At 37.7% G+C, this 19,008-nt stretch overlaps 1 protein-coding gene across 1 annotated transcript in view; it reads left to right on the forward strand.

The window, feature by feature from the left end:
- The first annotated feature begins 311 nt into the window (after positions 1-311).
- Cacna2d1 (calcium voltage-gated channel auxiliary subunit alpha2delta 1) overlaps positions 312-19,008 on the forward strand; it is a 366,878-nt gene continuing 348,181 nt past the window's right edge. The window contains exon 1 of the mRNA XM_090332896.1: positions 312-481. Within this exon, the coding sequence (XP_090189022.1) occupies positions 387-481 (95 nt within the window). The 5' untranslated portion in view covers positions 312-386. The remainder of the gene's footprint in view (positions 482-19,008) is intronic.

Here is a 19,008-nt window from a genome sequence, read left to right on the forward strand (position 1 = left end):
GGGGAATAAATCAGGGAGGAAACCGAGAGCGGAAAGCGAGGGCGCACGGCCGCCGGCAGCCTCGCCGAAGAGGTCCGTTTCCAAAGTCGCCCTTGATGGCGGCGGCCGAGGCGAGGGAGGCGAGGCAGCCGCGGCGAGGTGGAGCCGAGACGCTGTAGAGGGTCCGCCCGCCGCCGCCGCCGCCGCCCCTGCCCGGGCTCCGAGGTTCGCCCACGCCGCTCCCCCGCGCGCGCCGGCGCTCCAGACCTCGGCGATCTCCGGACACCGAGCGCACCGGGGTCCTCCGCCCGCCGCAGCCCGGCGCCGCTCGAGTCCCAGCAGGGCCCCCGGTGCCCCCATCGGCGAGAGAGGGTGGCAGGGGAGGGGATCGAGCTTCGATCGCGAACATGGCTGCTGGCTGCCGGCTGGCCTTGACTCTGACACTTTTCCAATCTTTGCTGATCGGCCCCTCGTCGGAGGAGCCCTTCCCTTCGGCTGTCACGTAAGTCGGAGGGGCCGGGTCTGGCCGGGCTGGGCGGGGAGCGCGGGCCGAGGGACAGCAAGGGATACCCGGGGAGTCAGAGGCGAGGTGGAGTGGGGGGAGATCTGTTCCCTACTTACAGGGTAGGGTGGGGAGCGAGCGTCCGGAGAGCCGGGCTGGGGATCCGAGGAGGCAGCGGAGCGTCCCGGGCGGAGCGTTGCGCGCGGCTCGCGGTTGGAACGCGCTCCGACCCGGCGTGCTGGGAACCTCGGGTGGAGCCGGTCTCCGCGATCGGGCAGCCCCCCGGGGAGACGTCCCGGCGTGGACCTCCTCGTGGCTTCCCGGGCCCAATCTCTCTCCCCAAGGATTCTCCAAGCTGACGAATGTCACTGGACTTGGAGGGGGCGGGAAGGGGAAAGTTTCCTTGTTTCCTCAAAGTTGGGAGTTGAGGCGGGTGTTGGACAAAATCGTAGTTCATTTCAGGCTCGCCCGCGCCTCCCGGACCTCTGGGATGGATGCTAGCTAATTGCTGGCGTGTCCAAACTCGTTTAGATCCCCAATTACCGGGCGCGCCTGACAGATGGGAAGCGGGGTGGCTCGGCGCGGCGGAGCGCTGTCCACGCGGGACTCGCAGAACCGAGGCCGCCCCACTCCGCTCTCTGACCCCCGCACCCTCTCTCTCTTTTTTTGTTTTGATTTTTAAGCGTTTAAGTGCCGACGAAAAAACGCGGTGCCTGCTCCGAGAACCCCTGCTTTTTGAGGAAAGAACTGTCTCTACAGTGCCCTGTCACTTCCCCTTATTTTTAACATTTCTAAAATAACTTTTTTTAAAAAAATTAAGAATAATCCTCGTTGCTATTCTGAAATTAGCATGTTGAAAGGTAGCTGTAGTCAGTCACACGGCAGAAAGGGAAGGAAACCGTGCAAGCAATCCTCTCCTCTCTAAGGCTGCCATGAGGTAGTGGAGTCAGTGGTACATATAAATATATACTTTTTTTTTTTTTTTTAATGCTCAGTATAGCTTAGCAGGCATTCTGGGAAAGCCTTTAGTTTGGTTCTTGAAGGTACTTTGGAGCTTCTGAGAGCAGATAATCCTAAATGGATGAGTCACTTTAATGCATTTTACATAACAAAAACAAAAAGCCTAAGGTAGCCTTCCCGGTATTTTCCCTGCTGGGAATTATCCGCTTTCCTTTGTTGACTGTTTGTTGTAAACTGGAAGGGCTTTTTTTTTTTGGAGGGAGGGGGTGGTTCCCTAACAGAACGTCTTTATAGTCTGAAACCTGATGCTGTGAAGATTCAGTTTAAAATATTTATTACATCAGGTGTCAGTGCAAGAATCTAGAAATGCATATTTTCACCTGAGAGAGTTCAAGATATATAATCTACATTGTCATTGATTTACAGTAATCCTTCTCTTTAGATAATCTTCTGTAAAAACGATTGCATTTCTTTTCTGTTGTGAAGGGAAGGGGTAAATGCTATCTACAGATGATCTTTTAACTGGGGAGATATTCCAAAGGATTATTTGTAAGCATAAAAAGTCTTAAGAAATTCCTTAAAATGCTTCCAAAACAGTTATTAAAGAATTACACTTATTTATTGATAATTTTAATCACCTAGTAGCTTGGCCTGTACAGTGAGAACTCAGTGAGTCGCTTGCATTTTGTGTCAAATGAGTAGTGGCTTTCAAATCGGTCACATTCTGGATGTGTTCCGAGTACGCATTTTGAAATTTCTGTCTGAAACTAACAGTTTACCATTATTCCTGTCTTTTGGGGATAATGTATCACCAAAAAAACTATGCCCTTTCAAACTGAACAAAAGGAAGCCTTTTATTCCTATATCTATTGTGGTTAAATATTAATGTAAAATTATATTCTAAAGACCTGTGTGTAACCAGTGGCTTCTCCAATCAAAGTTACTCAGTTTTCATAATCAGAAAGTTACTAGGGACTAGAAAAGGAACAAATAATGGCCTAAAAGAGGAAGAAGGACACCATAGTTTCACAATTAGTTTTCTTTTAAAGGAATTCTTTTTTAAAATAATAGAATTGTATAATTCACTTCCAAAAATTATATGAGCCATTCATTAATTTACTACAAAGACTTTGACAAATTTTATAGCATTAAGTCAGTATCTGGTAGGCAATATTTATTACCTATTTGGAAAAATACTATACTTGCAGTTCTTTTTTGGGAAATTATTAACCTCTCCTGAAGAAATGAGTAATGATAAATTAATAATTGCACTTCCAGTTAGATTTTAAAATAAAATTAGCATAATTTAAAGTAAATGTGGCATTGAGATTATCAAGATGTTCCATTATTTTTGTATGAAAATATTTCATAGGCATTGTTTACTGGGATAAATCTAATGCCTTCTGGAAAAAATTAAAATTTATAAAAACTTAGTACAAATATTGTGCCAATGAGTAAAAGCAAATTATGCTTCTATAGGGATTTTCTTAAAAAACATTACTTTTTTTTTTAACAAGTCTACTTTTCAGAGAAAATGTAATGGGAGACGTTTTATTAAGTGGGAGAGGAAGAACATACACTAACATACTAGGTCAATTAGGTGCTAATTGAAGCTGGATCTGAATTACAAATAGCAATGAAACTTCTTTTTCCAGTAATGTGTAATATGATCTTAAGTTTTATTTGTGAATGTATCTTTTGTTCTCTATAGTTGGTTACACATTCTAATTCAGTATACTCCTTTGGATTAAAATAGAAGTTAAGCTGTTACAAGAATTACTACTCATGTAAACAGATTTTTTTTTTTCCAAAGGACTTTTGATATAATTCTTTCTCTGGGTTAGATATTTCTTATAAAACATTTGTGTTATAGAAAAGTGTGAAATAAATACAAAGTATTTTGATGATCACCTTCCTCTCATGCTTATTCTTTTATTTTTAAACACAGATATGTCATTTCTGTATTGTAGTATAAATGTCATATATGTACATAAAAATATGATAGAGCAGCTCTTTCTAAAAGTCATTTCTTGGAACATATGTTAAAATACTTCCAGCTGGAAATTACAGAATACATGTATGATAACAGAGATGTTAATTTAAGTTTGTTCTTAATTTTAGAATCTATTCTTAAGCATTTTTTTTTTTTTAAGCTTTTCAGGTTCATTGTTCATATTAAGCTTTTCAGTCACATGGAAATGCCAATCAGTGCAAAATAATTGGCTGAAAACTCATTATATGTACATGGACTTTTAATATAATCTTACAATAGTGTAAATGCATAACTAAGATTCATAATTACATGCAAGAAATAAGTACAAACAACCAGAACAGTATTTTGAAGAATACTTACTATACACCTTTTTGTATTAGAAACAGTTGTACTTAAAAGCCTGCAGAAAATAAGTCTCTGTGTTCTGGCATTGGCATGGATATCTATCCCATTTATTGAAAGTGGCATGGTTATCCTCACAAGCTTAGTAAATTTTCGTACATGAATATTTACTAGGAAATGTGCCCTGTGGTAAAATATGACATAAAATATTAAGTATAAGGTTAAAAAAACCTTTAACAACAAATATTAATCCATTGTTCAGATTTTTACTTTGTTTTCATCAGCATAACTATGTGACATTTATTATTCTGTAGGTATATGTTTAAAATAAGCAAGTGTGGATTTGTACTGTTCATATAAACAGACATTTAATGTTAAATTTGTCATTGTTATACCTCAATCTGTATGTAGCTATTTGTATTGCTAGCATTGGGTAGAATCTAAGAAGACAGTCTAGAAAGAATGAAAATTCTTAATCTAAGAATCAAGAGGAGAAAGAACATATGTCCATTATGTCTTTTCCCCCATTGTCTTCACTAATTATAATTTAATAAACACATACAAATCATAAATATAAAGCAGGTGGTTCATTTTGAAAACAGATAAAACCCAGTAGAACCCAGTAAAGAAACCTGGCATATAGACATGTTTTTTTTTTTTAAATCATTTCTCTAGCATTGAAAATCTTCTGGGCTTTCACATTATTTCTCATGACTATAAAAACATGCAAATTACGCATTATATTCAAATGTATTTGCTTTAATGAATGTATATTAACAAGAAATGAAAACTCCTTTAGGCATGTTGAAGTCTAATTTTTAGAATTGTGCTCACACCAAGCCACATTATTTCATTTACATGTTCTCTGGAGTATCACTTTATAAAATATTTATACTTTTTTTTCTTTTTTTCCATAGTTTTCTATGCTGTAGATGAAAATTTCCAAGAAAGTAAATTTTTTCTTCTTAATCTATTTCCTACTAGGCATTGTCAAACTTATTTGTATTTTAAGCTGGAAATTTAAGTGGATAAAATGTAATAAGTTTTGGTAAATTATACAACTCGTTGATTTACCTCAGTGTTTTATATGTGTAGTCCTGTGCTCATTCTAATATGAACATTTTGAAAAGGATCAGAATTTCTCTGTAGTTCTAAAAATCGATCAATTAATTAATCAATTAACCAATTAATTAATTGATATTAAAGTGACAGCCTTCTGTCATTCATATTAATATACCAGTCTGAGCTTGTATTTACAAGCCATGTTAGTGTTTACCATGGAGGACTAACTCTATGTTATTATATTTACTCTGAATTTACTAAAAGCTTGATTTTGCGTGATGTGTTATGCACTGTTAGCCAATCCTGCATTCTGTGGACTGCTTGTAGCAAAGCAACAACTGCTCCCAGGCTGTCAACATGCTTTCCCATTAACTAGAACTGGACCAGCTGAGTATCTCATATATTTCTGTTTCTGTGTGCTCTAAAACATGTAAATGGTGCTGTCAGATTGCTTAGAGTTTTGAAAGAAAAAGATGATTGGCTTCAATGTCAATTCCGTAAAGCTGATAGCACTTTGGAATGAAAAATAGTAAACATGCCCCATCTGCCACTTTTTCTGAATGTCCACCAGAATGCTATCACATAGTTGAATTATTTGTCTTGTTTATATAATTATAGTCTTATACTTAAGTAATAATATATGTAAATATACACACGTAAGTAAATACATGCAGTAAAAAAAACTGTCAATAGTTTGCCAGAGTAAATAAATAAATGAAACCTTTGTAAGGTAAGTTCATGCTACAAGATTTCTGTTAATCCACAGTGGCCTTCAGGTCTTAAGTCACACTCACTGCATTTATTTTATGCTAACACTTAAGAGCAGTTTGTTGAAAATCCAAGGAGAAACTGTACATAAAAGACAACTTGAAAATCTCAAGTCTATTACAGACATGAGTTAACATGGATGAGCAACCAAAGAAAACTTTCTCAGGATCTTATGCTAGATTTTGAAACCAAACAACTATCACAAAGAAACTTTTGTACTTGAAATCTTAGATCCCTATTAAGTTCTTTGTTGACTAAGCAATTTTAATTTTTGCATTTACATTTCATACACTTTGAAATTTGTTATGTATATTTTTGTGGGTGGGATGGTATTTTGGGAATGAAACAAATGTTTGTAAGATAAACATTTAGGTAGCCTTTATACACCTTATGTCTCTTTTGTAGCAAGTAATTCAGTATACAAGAATCAATTAGTTCTAGCAATTTAAAATTGAAGAGGCGATTGCAACTTTCAAATTTTGCCATTTATTTGTACAGATTTAACAACATTGCAAACAAGGGAAAGATTGACCTTGTGGCCTCAACATACTAGCACACTTTTATTTTTAATTCCCTAAATTCAGTCTGTTATATATAAAGCAGCATTTGAAGTTCTCTTTGAATATGAATGTGGGATATTTCTGACTGTATGTTATTTTAACATTCGCTTCTGCTGATTTTTTTAAACCATATGCTCAGTGGATTAAAAATTAGTTAAAATTCTATATCATAAATGGAGAAACAACTTAAACTAGAAACAATGGCTGTCAAAAATGATGGTGTTGGATGTTTTAAATTCTTCAGTTTGGAGGATAACCTTACTGTCTAAGTTCTTTTTGCCATGTTACTAAAAGCTTACTGTGGTGATCTCCGGGAATGTGAAGAAAAAAAGATTTCCTATATGCTTGCATTCTCATAATGCATTCTTATTTTCCTCTTTACGTGTACCCAGTATACACACATAGATAGTTATTCTTAACTATCTTTTTTTATTTGCATAGAGCATCAAATCAAATGATGGGGGGGGGGATTTGGTGTTTGTTTTTCCCAGTTACCCATGCCCTTGGTTTTAGTCTCTCTCATTTAAATCTCCACTCAATGTTTAAGCAGCTTTCCTCTTACCAGTAGGCACCTTTCTTCTAAAGAAAATTGTTGAGGGATTTTGATACACAGATAAATCTGTATCACATAATTGATACTTCCATCAAAAATGTCAGTATCTAGACAATTGTTTCTTCTGACATTTGCTCATCTACTGTAGGGGTTAATTAGAGAAAAGATGGGAAAGAGCTAATAAAATTGTTCTTTTCCAGAGCGCTTACTGTCAGGCTGTATGAAGGGATGGTTAAACAATAATGCCTTACTTTGAGAGTTAAAAGAGAAATAGCTGAATAAAATAAATGGGGTCAGGCACACTGGGAAAATCTATTGCTTTTAAAATGTGATCAACAGGGGCTTATGGTTAAACAGTATGAGGAGGGGTGTGAGGTAAGGGGCAGAGAAAGGAGACCCCAGATTTACAAAGTGCAAAACCTCACTGGAGATACTAAAGGAAACAATTGATTGCTTCCCCTATGTACTTCCTCCCTGTTTCCTGTGTGAGCTTGGTTGTACTTAAAATATTATTCACTAAGCATAATAGTCACTTTTAAAGACTTAAATATTCAGATATGGAAATTCATCCTAGGCACTGCACTAAAGACATTAAAATGCTTTTATTAATACCCTGAGGAAATGGTTCATTGGATAAGAAATATTAGTATAACATTTTACTAAAAGCTTAAGTGTTAATTATCAAGGACAAAATTCTATTAGTACATTTCTTCCACTATACTTCAGGAAGTGAAATAAGTTACAGATGGGTGGGCTTCTAGGAGTGTGATTTAAGACTATTTAGCTTTCTGAGTAAACAGTACATCTCAATTAAAAAAAGTTTTAATTTACACTACCCCTTTTAATGTCTCCTGCTTCAAGTATTTCTAACATCAAATATAATTGAATCTGGCAATTAATGTAATATTATTATTCAGTGCAAATTATATACTGCACGGAGCCACAAGTTTAGACTGTAAATTAATGTGGTGAACGTGTCTGGGGGAATCATCCACTACTCCTAGTCAAGTATGAAGCCTCGGACTGCTTGGGAGTATGAGCAGGCAAAAGGCACACAGCATGTTGCATAAGCCTGGTCTAAAGAAGCATGGTATGTTGTGTGTGGTATGGTGGCATGACATGCCTGAAGGAAAGAGATGACAATGGAACTGGAGGCTTGAGCTTGAGTCTAGGTCATACATTTCTGTATCATCACCCAAGAGAGGAGAGACAGTGTTCACAGTCCCAAGAACAATTAGTATAGCCCTCATTTGTGCCAAAACATGTTTAGCCCACCACCTTTACTGCCTTTCAGATTTGTACATAAAGAGTCCGAGATTTTTGAATCATAGTCCACAGGTGATGGAGTAAAGTCATCGAGTATCTATGGCAGATGTGTTCAGAATAGCAGGGCACTGTTTCATTATACATGGAAGGAGAGAAGTTCAGAGTCTGAAAAGAATGGCTGGAGTGAGACGTGAAGTGAATATGAGATAACGTAGAAGTAAAATTCTGGGTAGTCACTGAGATTTGGGGAATCAGACTGAGGGGGAACTGGTGATGACACTGAGGCTTCTCATAGATAGTAGTGTTGTGTTAAGCTTTATAGTCTGAAAAAAACATAAGGCATTCACAAGGTTTGAGTTGGAAGCGGGAAAGAGTTGTACCTGTTGGCTATTTTGATTTTTCAGGGTCTGTTAGGTTCTTAGAAATATGTATCTGAAAGGAATTTGAAGTAAAAACCAGAGAACATTGTCTGTAAAGACAGAAGGATTGACACATTTATAAGCCCCTTACCTCACATCCCTGACAGGCACTTGGAGATGAGTCTGCAGTATCATTCCGCAGAGGTGGAACATGATGGCTCTATTGAGGACGCCATGAGTAGTGTGGTGCTTGAGAGGAAGACAAACTTGGGGAATATGGAGACAAGTTTAGATTGTTCTTTCAAGGAATCTGACGGATGGGGGAAGTGAGAGATCAAGATAAAAGTTCAAGGATAACAGAAGAGCTTTGATATAATTTAGATTTAAAAGAGGAGTGGGATGGGGCCGGGAGTTTGGCCTAGTGGTAGAGTGCTTGCCTAGCATGCATGAAGACCCGGGTTCAATTCCTAGGTACCACATATATAGAAAAACAGCCAGAAGTGGTGCTGAGGCTCAAGTGGTAGAGCTCTAGCCTTGAGAAAGTCCAAGGAGAGTGCTCAGACCCTGAGCTCAAACCCAGGACTGGCAAAAAAAAAAAAAAAAAAAAAAAAAAATAGGAGTCGGATGATTGCAGTGGCTAAAGTCTGCAATCCCAGCTGTTTGGGAAACAGAAGTCAGGATGCATTCTAGACAGAAAGTTATGCCATTAGGCAGGCATGGCGTTAAAACACACCAGCCATGTGACTGGAAGAATCTTGGTGGGAGGTCACCCTTGGGCAAATGTAAGAGAACCTGTGTGAAAAACAAACAAAAGGAAATAAGATGTGGCTCAAGAGGTAGAAGACCTACTTAGCAGTGGATAGCCCTGACATCAAACCCTAGAACTACTAAAAAGCAAGGAAAATGAAGAGGAAGAGGCAGAGGATGAGGTGTATTAGGCCATCAGAGGTTAAGGAACTATTTTAAAATGCCTTTGAAGCTGCAAGATCAGTTATGAGGATTAAGGTCAAGTATATGGCCTCTGCAGAGAGTAGTTAAGATTGTCTATCAGGATCACATCTCAAGTCTTCTTTAGCTTTTCTTTGAGTGACTTTTTCCTACGATTTATCTTCCTTCTAATGCTAATGTTGTTGAGGGATTGTTTGCTCTCCATTTCATCTTCGAAGCTGGCTGTGTCTTCATCTTCATCTGAAAGGTAGACTATTAAGAAGTTTGACAATCTGAAGATGGGCCAGAGAGCCATCTATCCTCCTGGCAGTTGTGATTTGCTGATAGGATTTAGGTAAGGGATTCTGGTTGACTGAGCTACTTCTACTTACCAGATCTAATCTCATTAAATGTAGCATTGCCTAAGACCTGTGGCTGTTTTATCTTGGATTGGGAAAGAGGTGTTTCTCAGGAGACACTTTAGGTTGAAAATTGCACCAACAAAAACTGTTACCAGAGGGAAGATTGGAACACATCAGAGAAAGCAGGCTAAAGGGCAGAGATAAAAGCTATCAGAAAGGTTATGATTGATGGGTGGATGTTCTGATAGAGGCAAGTGAGGAAGAGATCAAGGGTGAAAACAGTGTCTTACAAAGTAAGTTTTGAAACATGAAAGAGCCTTGAGAATTAAAGCAGATGCTCAGAATATAGGATAGATACATTTTCTATTTACTGGAGATGTTTTGTAGCAAGTTAGAAGCTACATATTCCATTCCTAAAAATAATGATACAATTCACAATGGAACATCACTAATATTTGAATTTTGAGATGCATGCCCTAGAGGTTTTGTTTTTAACTACTATTTTTGCTTTGGATGCATTAGTATTTGATTCTGTTTTGTGTATTTTCCCTTTACTTCTTTCCCCAGAGAGATTACCATCTTGAAAATATATGCAGCTGACTAGAATCTAATTAAGTATATTAAGTGCATATACTTGGGGATGAACGATGTTATAATCAAACCACCACAACAAACACACAAACATAAGAGAATATTTTCTGACTTCCTCAATATGAGATTTACACATGCGTGTGTGTGCACATACACACACACACACACCTACTTTTGGACAATTGATGGTGATTTGCCACCTTTATCATGTCCAGTTTTTAGTAGCTTGAGTTTGGATCCTATTCTTTTCAAGAAAACCCAGTGATAAAATGGATAAAACAAACCACTGACAAACAAAATATTCCTACAGTCCATGTCTCTGAACTCTTTACTGAGGCATCTCAGTTCCCCTGACTGTCTGGAAATTGCTGGCAGCAGCCATCACAGCAGCTCGTTGAGTTTCCAAGATGAGTGAATGACTGGTCAGGATCACAAATGCCAGCAGATCTAGGAATCAATCTTGATTTCATTGGTACCATTGCACTATGGAAAACCACCCTTGTGGTTTGTGGCAAGAAATGAAAAGGGTTAGAGTGGGCTATTTATTTCCTTTTGTGACTGCTTTTTTCCTCCTTGCCATAGGTAGTCCCAATATATTTGAGCTAATTTTGGTGTATGTACCTGCAGTCTCTGAATATTAGTAATGACTAATAACTGATTTTGTTATTAATAATAGTGCTTTCTGATATTGGGGAGCACCTTCTCAATATCAGGCACTGTAAATTAAAACCTTTATCTTTTTAAATCCCAATCCCCATCAAGCAAGCCCTCTAACATAAGTTTTATTATTATATCTAGTCCATAGACAAGGAAACAAGTTTAGAATTCCACAAATTTTGTTAGAAGCTGATATGAATACTAAACTAGAGTCCTGCCTGGCCTGCTGTACTTTGTAGCTCTTTGCAGTCTCATTATCTCAGTAGGTGACTTATTACATCTATGAACTTGAGAAAAGAAGGGGCCAGTGTAAGGAAGGTCAGAACTACATCTCAACTTCCCCATCAGTTAGAGCAAGGATAATATTAATGTACCCTGCGTCAGTGTTTCTGCGAAGATCAGATGAAAGAGTGCAAAGGTAACCTTGAAGGACTACTTAATAGCCATACTTTATTATTTGTACTACATGTAATTTTTCAACCTTTAAGAGATTATGAATTGCTAATTGTGGCTTACTGAGTTACATTATTGTGCTAATATATCATCTGGACCATGAGGAAAAAAAATGGAAATGCATGGTAAAAATGAATAAATGCTTAGCCAGCCTTAAAATGTCTCTTCTTAACATATGTGTCATCTTCCATCATAAAAAAGAAGTCAAGGGAGATGCAATATAAGAAGGATGTGGTCCACCTCTAGGTTAAGGACAGAGCTGATGGTAGAAGAGGGACCTGGAAGAAAGCACAACCACAGAGGATTTTGGTATGCTTAATCTTTGTATTTTAGCCAGCACCTGTTGTGCCGGGGCCAGCCGGCAGCAAACCAGGGTTCGCAGATTGGGGTTCCTGAAATAGGGGACAAGGACTAGGAAAAAATAGAAGAGAAACAGACACACCGGGTCCGGGATGTCTGCAGCCCAAGTAAAGACTGCCTTATTTATTGTCAACTCCTGCCTATATCCCTTCTTGAAACCAGGGAACTTCCAACTGTTACATTCATATGGTAAATCTCAGGTAATTTAAACAGAATAAGGCCATAAAACAATAAGACAATAAAGCCATGGTCTGATGCAAATCAAGGTACAATTTGATTCTACTCTGGCTCCCAACACTGTTGGATGTATAGTGTGCCACAAGAGGTTGGTTCTGTTTTGTTTTATTTTTTGAAAGTCATAACTTTGCCACTTGATAACCTGCCAACGATGTGAGTTTGAAGCTTCAAATAGAATACTCGAAAGTTAAGAAAGCAATGTGTTTGTAATGTTTATGGAAATGATTCCAGACAATCCTACACACGGAACAAGTACAGAATAGCAAAGCTGTGGCCAGTTGCCTTTTTGTTAAACAACAGAGAAATCAGCAAAAAGCAGATCCCAAAAGGCCAATTGTGACTGATATGTTCAACAGATGATTAGTCTCACTCCATCCTTTCCCTGTCCAGCAAGACATAGGTTGAGCCTTTCACAAACCCTACCTATTCATTGATAGAAGTGAAACATTTAAGAGGACTGCTCTCAACTTGAAATCAATTTTGAGATGGAGGAAGCGATACATTAACAAGTGGTTCATGAATACAATATGACGGTAACTTTAAAGGAACAAATTTTCAAGAACCAGAGACCCACCTAATTCTGGCCATTTTGACATTTGTCACAAAAAGTGTAAAATTCTTATGATGTTTTCCACTTCAGAAATACCAACTCTCCTTTGCTATGACATTATATTAGAACCGACTCATGTATGTATCTGCCAAAAATGCTGGGGGACTTGAACAATTGATCCCTGTGAGCCTCAGGGCAGTGCCGTACAGATTAGTGTAAATTAAACATTATGCATGCTTGGTATTTTTTTGTCACACACAGACACACCCACCCTTGATTTTCTTGTCCAAATCAATGTAGAATCAGAATTAATTTTCATGAGGCAGAATTGCATTGTGTATGGGCAGTATGGCTCCCAAGGGATTGATACATGGGTGTAAAGGTCTACTGGTGAGTAATTGTTTAAAATTTATAATAATCCTCAGTGGTAATAAATAAACATAGGGGAATGGTAACTCATCACAGAGTAAACCATGCATGCTAATTAGATGAGATCATTCATCTCTTTAAATGATCAAATGTGACATAGCCTGTCTGTGTGGTGTCTAAAAGCCAGCTGAGTCCCTGGGTGTAAATGACCATGACAGAGTGGCCATTTGAGATCTGTCAGCCTTGGATTTGGCCAACCCCATCTGAGTTTCTCCACAAGCGGTGTAGATCATCTCTTGCATTTTATTCTGATATTGCATATTCTGGGGTAATCTGTCTATGATTGATCTTTTATTTTCTCCTTTTGTTGACTCTGCTCCCCTAGTCTAAGTTTAGAGAAACACATGTTTATCTATCAATACATATAAATTTATCTGTATATAATCTCTAGCCTTATAAATATCTATAGATTAATGACAGATTATGTTAGAGATTATTATTACTTTTAGGTTATACAACTGTATTTATATATACATAGATAGTAAGTAGTATATTTATTCACATGTAGGTATGTGGTATATATATATCTATGTGATATATGTATATGATATATTTGTGACATGTATCTATATGTCACATACTGCATGTAAATAAATATTGATCATGTACTTGTACTATATGAATAAATATATACCTATATATCATGTATATGTGAAAGCTGTTTGACCTAGTGATATTTTCTTCCAATTCTAATTCACTCCAGGAGGAATCTATGATGATTACTATGGGTTATTTTCTCTGAGATATTTCCTATGCCTTTTGTATTAAACAGATTATGGCTCATGGGTAGGATTTACTCTTCTCTGGAGTGGATATGAGAAGGGGTTGATCAAGTCAAAATTGAAACACATCTCCTATCTTCTTGGTTCATGACCTGATACTGCATTCCACATTCATTCTTTCCATGGAGTGTGGCATGCCTTTTACCATTCTGTTTACCCACTTAGAGCAGATTCCTGCCAAGACCTGAAGGTCTATTGTATTTTCATTGAAACTAGATGTCAGATCCTTTTCTAGGATAAAACCTGAATTCTTGTGTCTAATAGTGACTACAAAGTGATCACATGTCTTTGCTGTTTGTTCCTCTTCTGAAACACAGCACACTTTAGGAATTGAGTACTTTTTTTAAGGCAAAGATAAGAAGTTAAATCCTTAAAAAGTGAATGATACTGAATATGAGGATTTGATTCTGTCACAGAATTTGGCTGGTTAGTGAAAAGTGTGGATTCAAAGCCCAAGTCTGCAATTATTGGCTGTGCCACTTGAAGAAGCTTATTTCCCTACTGGTAAAGCTACCTAGGGTTCTCAGGAGGATTAAAAATGTTAATTCTTGTAAAGAGCTGGTACCTAGAAAGCACTGAACAAGTCTACTTTGAATAGAAGATGGTGGATGTAGTGGGTTCAGATGACCTGATTTTGTTTGCTTTCCACATAAGGTAAAGGTGAAACCTCCCTGGTCACATCATGTAAGAAAGAATCCATGGCTGTAGCACCTTCTGACATCTAATTGCTCATATTTCCACTCTTCTTTAAAATTTGGGCTCAATTATTAGTAATTTCCATTCATAGATTAGCTATTACTTGGTACGTGAACATTCTGGCTCCTGCGGGGAGGCTACTAAAAAGGTTATCTCTCCACCCATATTTTAGCTTCCTCTTTCCTAGTCTTTATGACAGCAAAAATTGTACAAGATGGTTGTTTCTGTTTTAAACAGTGCTACTACCAAAGTGTACTAATGCATATTATTATGATAAAGCATCTTTTTGTATCTAATTAAAGGGTACATTATATTAAGCTATGTATAATGAAGTTATTAACCTTGAGTTTTTTGTTTGTTTGCAGTGAAATGATGTGTGTGGCCTGTGGTCACCAGTTGGTTTTTTTTATGTTAAAATAGGCTCCTGATGTTCTCACCAGAAAACATGCATCTAGTGATTGTTGGAGACTGGGAACTTTGAAAATGGGAACTTTGCATTTATGTAGGCAATAGCTGCTATATTGTGTCTAACAAGGAATCAGGCTTTATGTTTTACAGTATAAATAACTTATGATGTTTAAAAGGACAGTTCTGATTATTTTTTCTTTTTTTCATATATTTTTTATTGTAATTAATAGAAGGGTTACATGATATTTTCCAGATAGATGGTGCATTAATTCCCATACATTGATACCCTTTCACATGTCTTGGTCCCCATTTCCCTCCCCCCACCCCCACCCCTCATCTTGTTTTCCCCCGTTCCCTATCCAATTTCAAATAACCAAATACAAATATATCCAATATATCAGGTAACAAAGTGAGATACTGTAACAATATGAGATAACCAAGGGACAGCAAAAGAGATGAGAGATAACATAGTACCTTAAGAACAACAATCATTCATTATATGGCTTATGTTTCTATATCCTAGAGGTCCTTTCATTTAGTGTCCTATTATATGGCCTTTTGTATCAAGGTTTTGCTCTATTGAAAATCTCTGCTAGGAGAGCCCAAGGTTTCTACTAATTATGACAAATGAGGGAAACCATTGAGCCTATGTTCCTTTGAGTCTGGCTTACTTCACTTAATATGATCTTTTCTAAGTCTTTCCATTTCCTAACAAATGGGGCAATGTCATTTCTGATTTTTTTTTAAGGAGGAATTTATAGTGGAGGTCATGAGTCACTGACATTTACAAGAGGTGTGTGTATGTATGTGCGTGTGCATGTATGTGTGCTTCAGGTGTGCCTGTGTCTAGTTGATCAGTTTTCTATCTAGGTATTTAAGCAGAATAATTAGAAAATCTGTTCAATCCTCACCATGCTTATATGCAAAGAATATGAATCATAGGAAATAAAAGAGTGATCAGAGCTAGGTGTGGTGGCTCTTGCTTGAAATCCTAGCTACTCAGGAGGCTGAGATCTGAGGATCATACTTCACAGCCAGCCCAGGCACTGAAGAAAGACCCAGAGTTTTATCTCCAAATAATCACTAGAAAACAGGAAGTGGGACTGTGGCTCAGGGGTAGGGTGGTTGCCTTGAGCTGAAGAGCTCAGGGACAGACCCCAGGCCCAAATTTCAAGCCCCATCTCACACACACACACACACACACACACACACACACACACACACACACACACACACACGGTCACAGTAATTTAAAATTCAGTGGCTGAGTGCAAACCAGATAAAATTCTCATGAAGGAATTTTATGTTAGGGTATAAGAGAAACTGAGCTTTATTTTAAAATGTTAACGAGAAGTTAAGGGGACAACAAGATGAGTGGGAGGGGGTAGAGGGAGAGAAAGAGGGAGAAAACATGGGAAGGGGTAATACTGTTCAAGAAGTAATGTACCCACTACCTGATGAATGTAACTGCAAGCCCTCCGTATATCACCCCAACAATAAAAATTTTTTAAAGAAAAAAATGGTAACAAAATTTATTGATTATGGGTTTGGAATTTTTGATAATGTATACTATATTACCTAATCTTAGTTTAAGCATGCATGAATTATCTCACCATTTTTATGGTAACCATTCATGTTGTAACTGTGTATTCAAGTCTTACAGGCTGCAGTAGGAGTTGACTGGCTTCCATTCCTTTATTAGGCTATCTTCTTCTCTTTCAAGCTCAGGTGCATTTAGATTCTAATAAAGGTCCTTTCACAACAGGGAGTTTATTCAAAGCCAGCAAGAAAATCTCTTCCTTCAGAAAGAAAACTAAGTCCATCTTTTGGGATGTCTAGTGATTAAGCTAGACAGTACATGATACTTTCTCCCTTTATGAATTCAAAATCCAATGGATTTGGGATCTTAATTACATTTACAGAATCCCTTCAGCATTGTCCTACAGAGTAGTTCAATCCTACAACAGATATCTCTCTGCTTTGTCACAGGCTCATCTTGTGATTAAGTTGGTTTATCAGGGGATGAGGACCAGTAGAACCATTTTAGAATTATGCTCACCACAGCTTTTGCAATTAGGTAATCATCACAAATACAATAAAATAAAATCTAGGAAGTAGAATATTCATTTATTTCCTACTTTAAATGTTCATAAACTTGGGACACATCCACAAGCATCACATGTCCTGTCATTCTTTTGCCTCCACGTAAACTGTTTTGTCACTTTAGTTCAGATTTATCCTGGAGAAGAGTAAATTTCAGTTGCTCACTAACTGTTCATTAATAATGCTGTCATAATGAATTAGCTGAAAACTTTTGTAAGAAAGAATTCCCTTGTGCCAGAACACGGAAATTAAGTACATTTATACTCAATAAATGTATAGGAAAACTGTAAAACCATTTTTGTGAAATGTAAAAGACAGATATTCCCAAATTAAGGGTTAGATGTGGGTCTTCCTCACATGAAAATAGACATTGGTCTAAAATATTAATCATCATCTACTTTTATATTTATATGTTTCTCTATGGAATGTGATTCTTTAATGTCCCATTTTAAAGTATTAAGAGTCTCAGCTTTATTGAAGAGAAATAGGAAAATATGCTGAATGCCAGTGGCTCTTACTTGTAATCCTACCTATTCAGGAGCTGAGACCTAGTGGATCAAGAATTGAAGCCACGGGCTGGGAGTTTGGCCTAGTGGTAGAGTGCTTGCCTAGCATGCACGAAGACCCGGGTTCGATTCCTCAGTACCACATACGTAGCAAAAAGCCAGAAGTGGTGCTGTGGCTCAAGTGGTAGAGCCCTAGCCTTGAGAAAATCCAGGGACAGTGCTCAGGCCCTGAGCCCAAGCCAGGACTGGCAAAAAAAAAAAAAAAAAGAATTGAAGCCAACCAGGGCATAAAAATCTTCAAGATTCCACCTCTAAGTAACCAGAAATAAACTGGAATGGGGACATGGCTCAAATGGTAGGTTGCTAGATTGAGCAAGACAGCCTAGTGAGAATGAGGTCCTGAGTTCAAGCCCCTCTACTGGCAAGGAAAGGAAAAAAAAAAAGAAGAAAAATGGATAAGTATGACAAAAAAATGAATTGCTTTCTCATAGTACTTAAGTAATAGGTACTTAGTAAATCTAACCAAAACAAAGAAAGGGCTCCTGTGTCTTTCTTACAGGCACTCCTTTGCCCTGGGTATAAAAAGGCACTGTTTTCATAATACTCCTGGCTGCCTGATTTGCTTAGGGTCTGATTTCTACCTTCAGCACTGATTAATTTGCTAGTTCCAGGAGACTCTGGCCAGAGTAATTGTCTACTTCAGTGATGTTCATACTAATTGTGCTACAGGAGTGGGGTCTGTTACTTATTTACTTAATATTCATTTATTTGTGTCAAATTCATACCCCTTGAAAAATGTGCCTTTGTGTGAAATGCAATGAATATCATTTAATGGAAAAATGAAATTTAAATTGCTATGCCATATGTAAGTTTTGTTTTCAAATAGGTAGATCTAACAACCTTTAAATTACTTCTTTATATGGTTCTCAAAATGTCTAAACACTTTTGGTTTCTTTGCTTTTCTTGTAAGCTGGTAGAAATAGTTCACAGATAAGCATGGTCTGCAGAACACAGTGTGAGGAGTAGTTCTAGCTTGATTTACTTGGTATTCAAGATAAATGACTGCTTTGAGTTTGAAAATAAAATTTATAAAATGGGAGATTTCTCACATTAAATTTGCCTGTGTTGAAATGATAGGTTCCACTTTAATACTTGCCATCTGATGGTTTATTCCTTTTCATCTTTTCCCTCTCCCCTTGCATCTGTCCTATTTTCTGCCTCTCCCCTCCTTTGCTTTATCCCATTCTCCATGTAGACCCTAGTTCTTTCAAAGTATCTGTGCACATTGGGACTGAAATATATGTATGGAACAATGCTGCTGCTGCTGCTGTTGTTGTTTTTAATGCTTTTATTTTCTACTTGGTCAACTAAAGAGTGTACTGTAAGCCCATTGCCAAAAGCATTCTTAATTTTATGTTGGATGTTTCCCAAGGAAACTGAGGCACCTTATGTAAGTAGAAAAATACAAGATTATCTGCTTAAAAATCTTTCCATGGGGCCGGAAGTTTGGCCTAAATGTAGAGTGCTTGCCTAGCATGCACGAAGACCAGGGTTCGATTCCTCGGTACCACATACATAGAAAAAAAAAGCCAGAAGTGGTGCT

This window comes from Megascapheus bottae, chromosome 5, assembly GCF_031878675.1.
Source record: "Megascapheus bottae isolate mThoBot1 chromosome 5, mThoBot2.hap1, whole genome shotgun sequence".
Classification (NCBI taxonomy): Eukaryota; Metazoa; Chordata; class Mammalia; order Rodentia; family Geomyidae; genus Megascapheus; species Megascapheus bottae.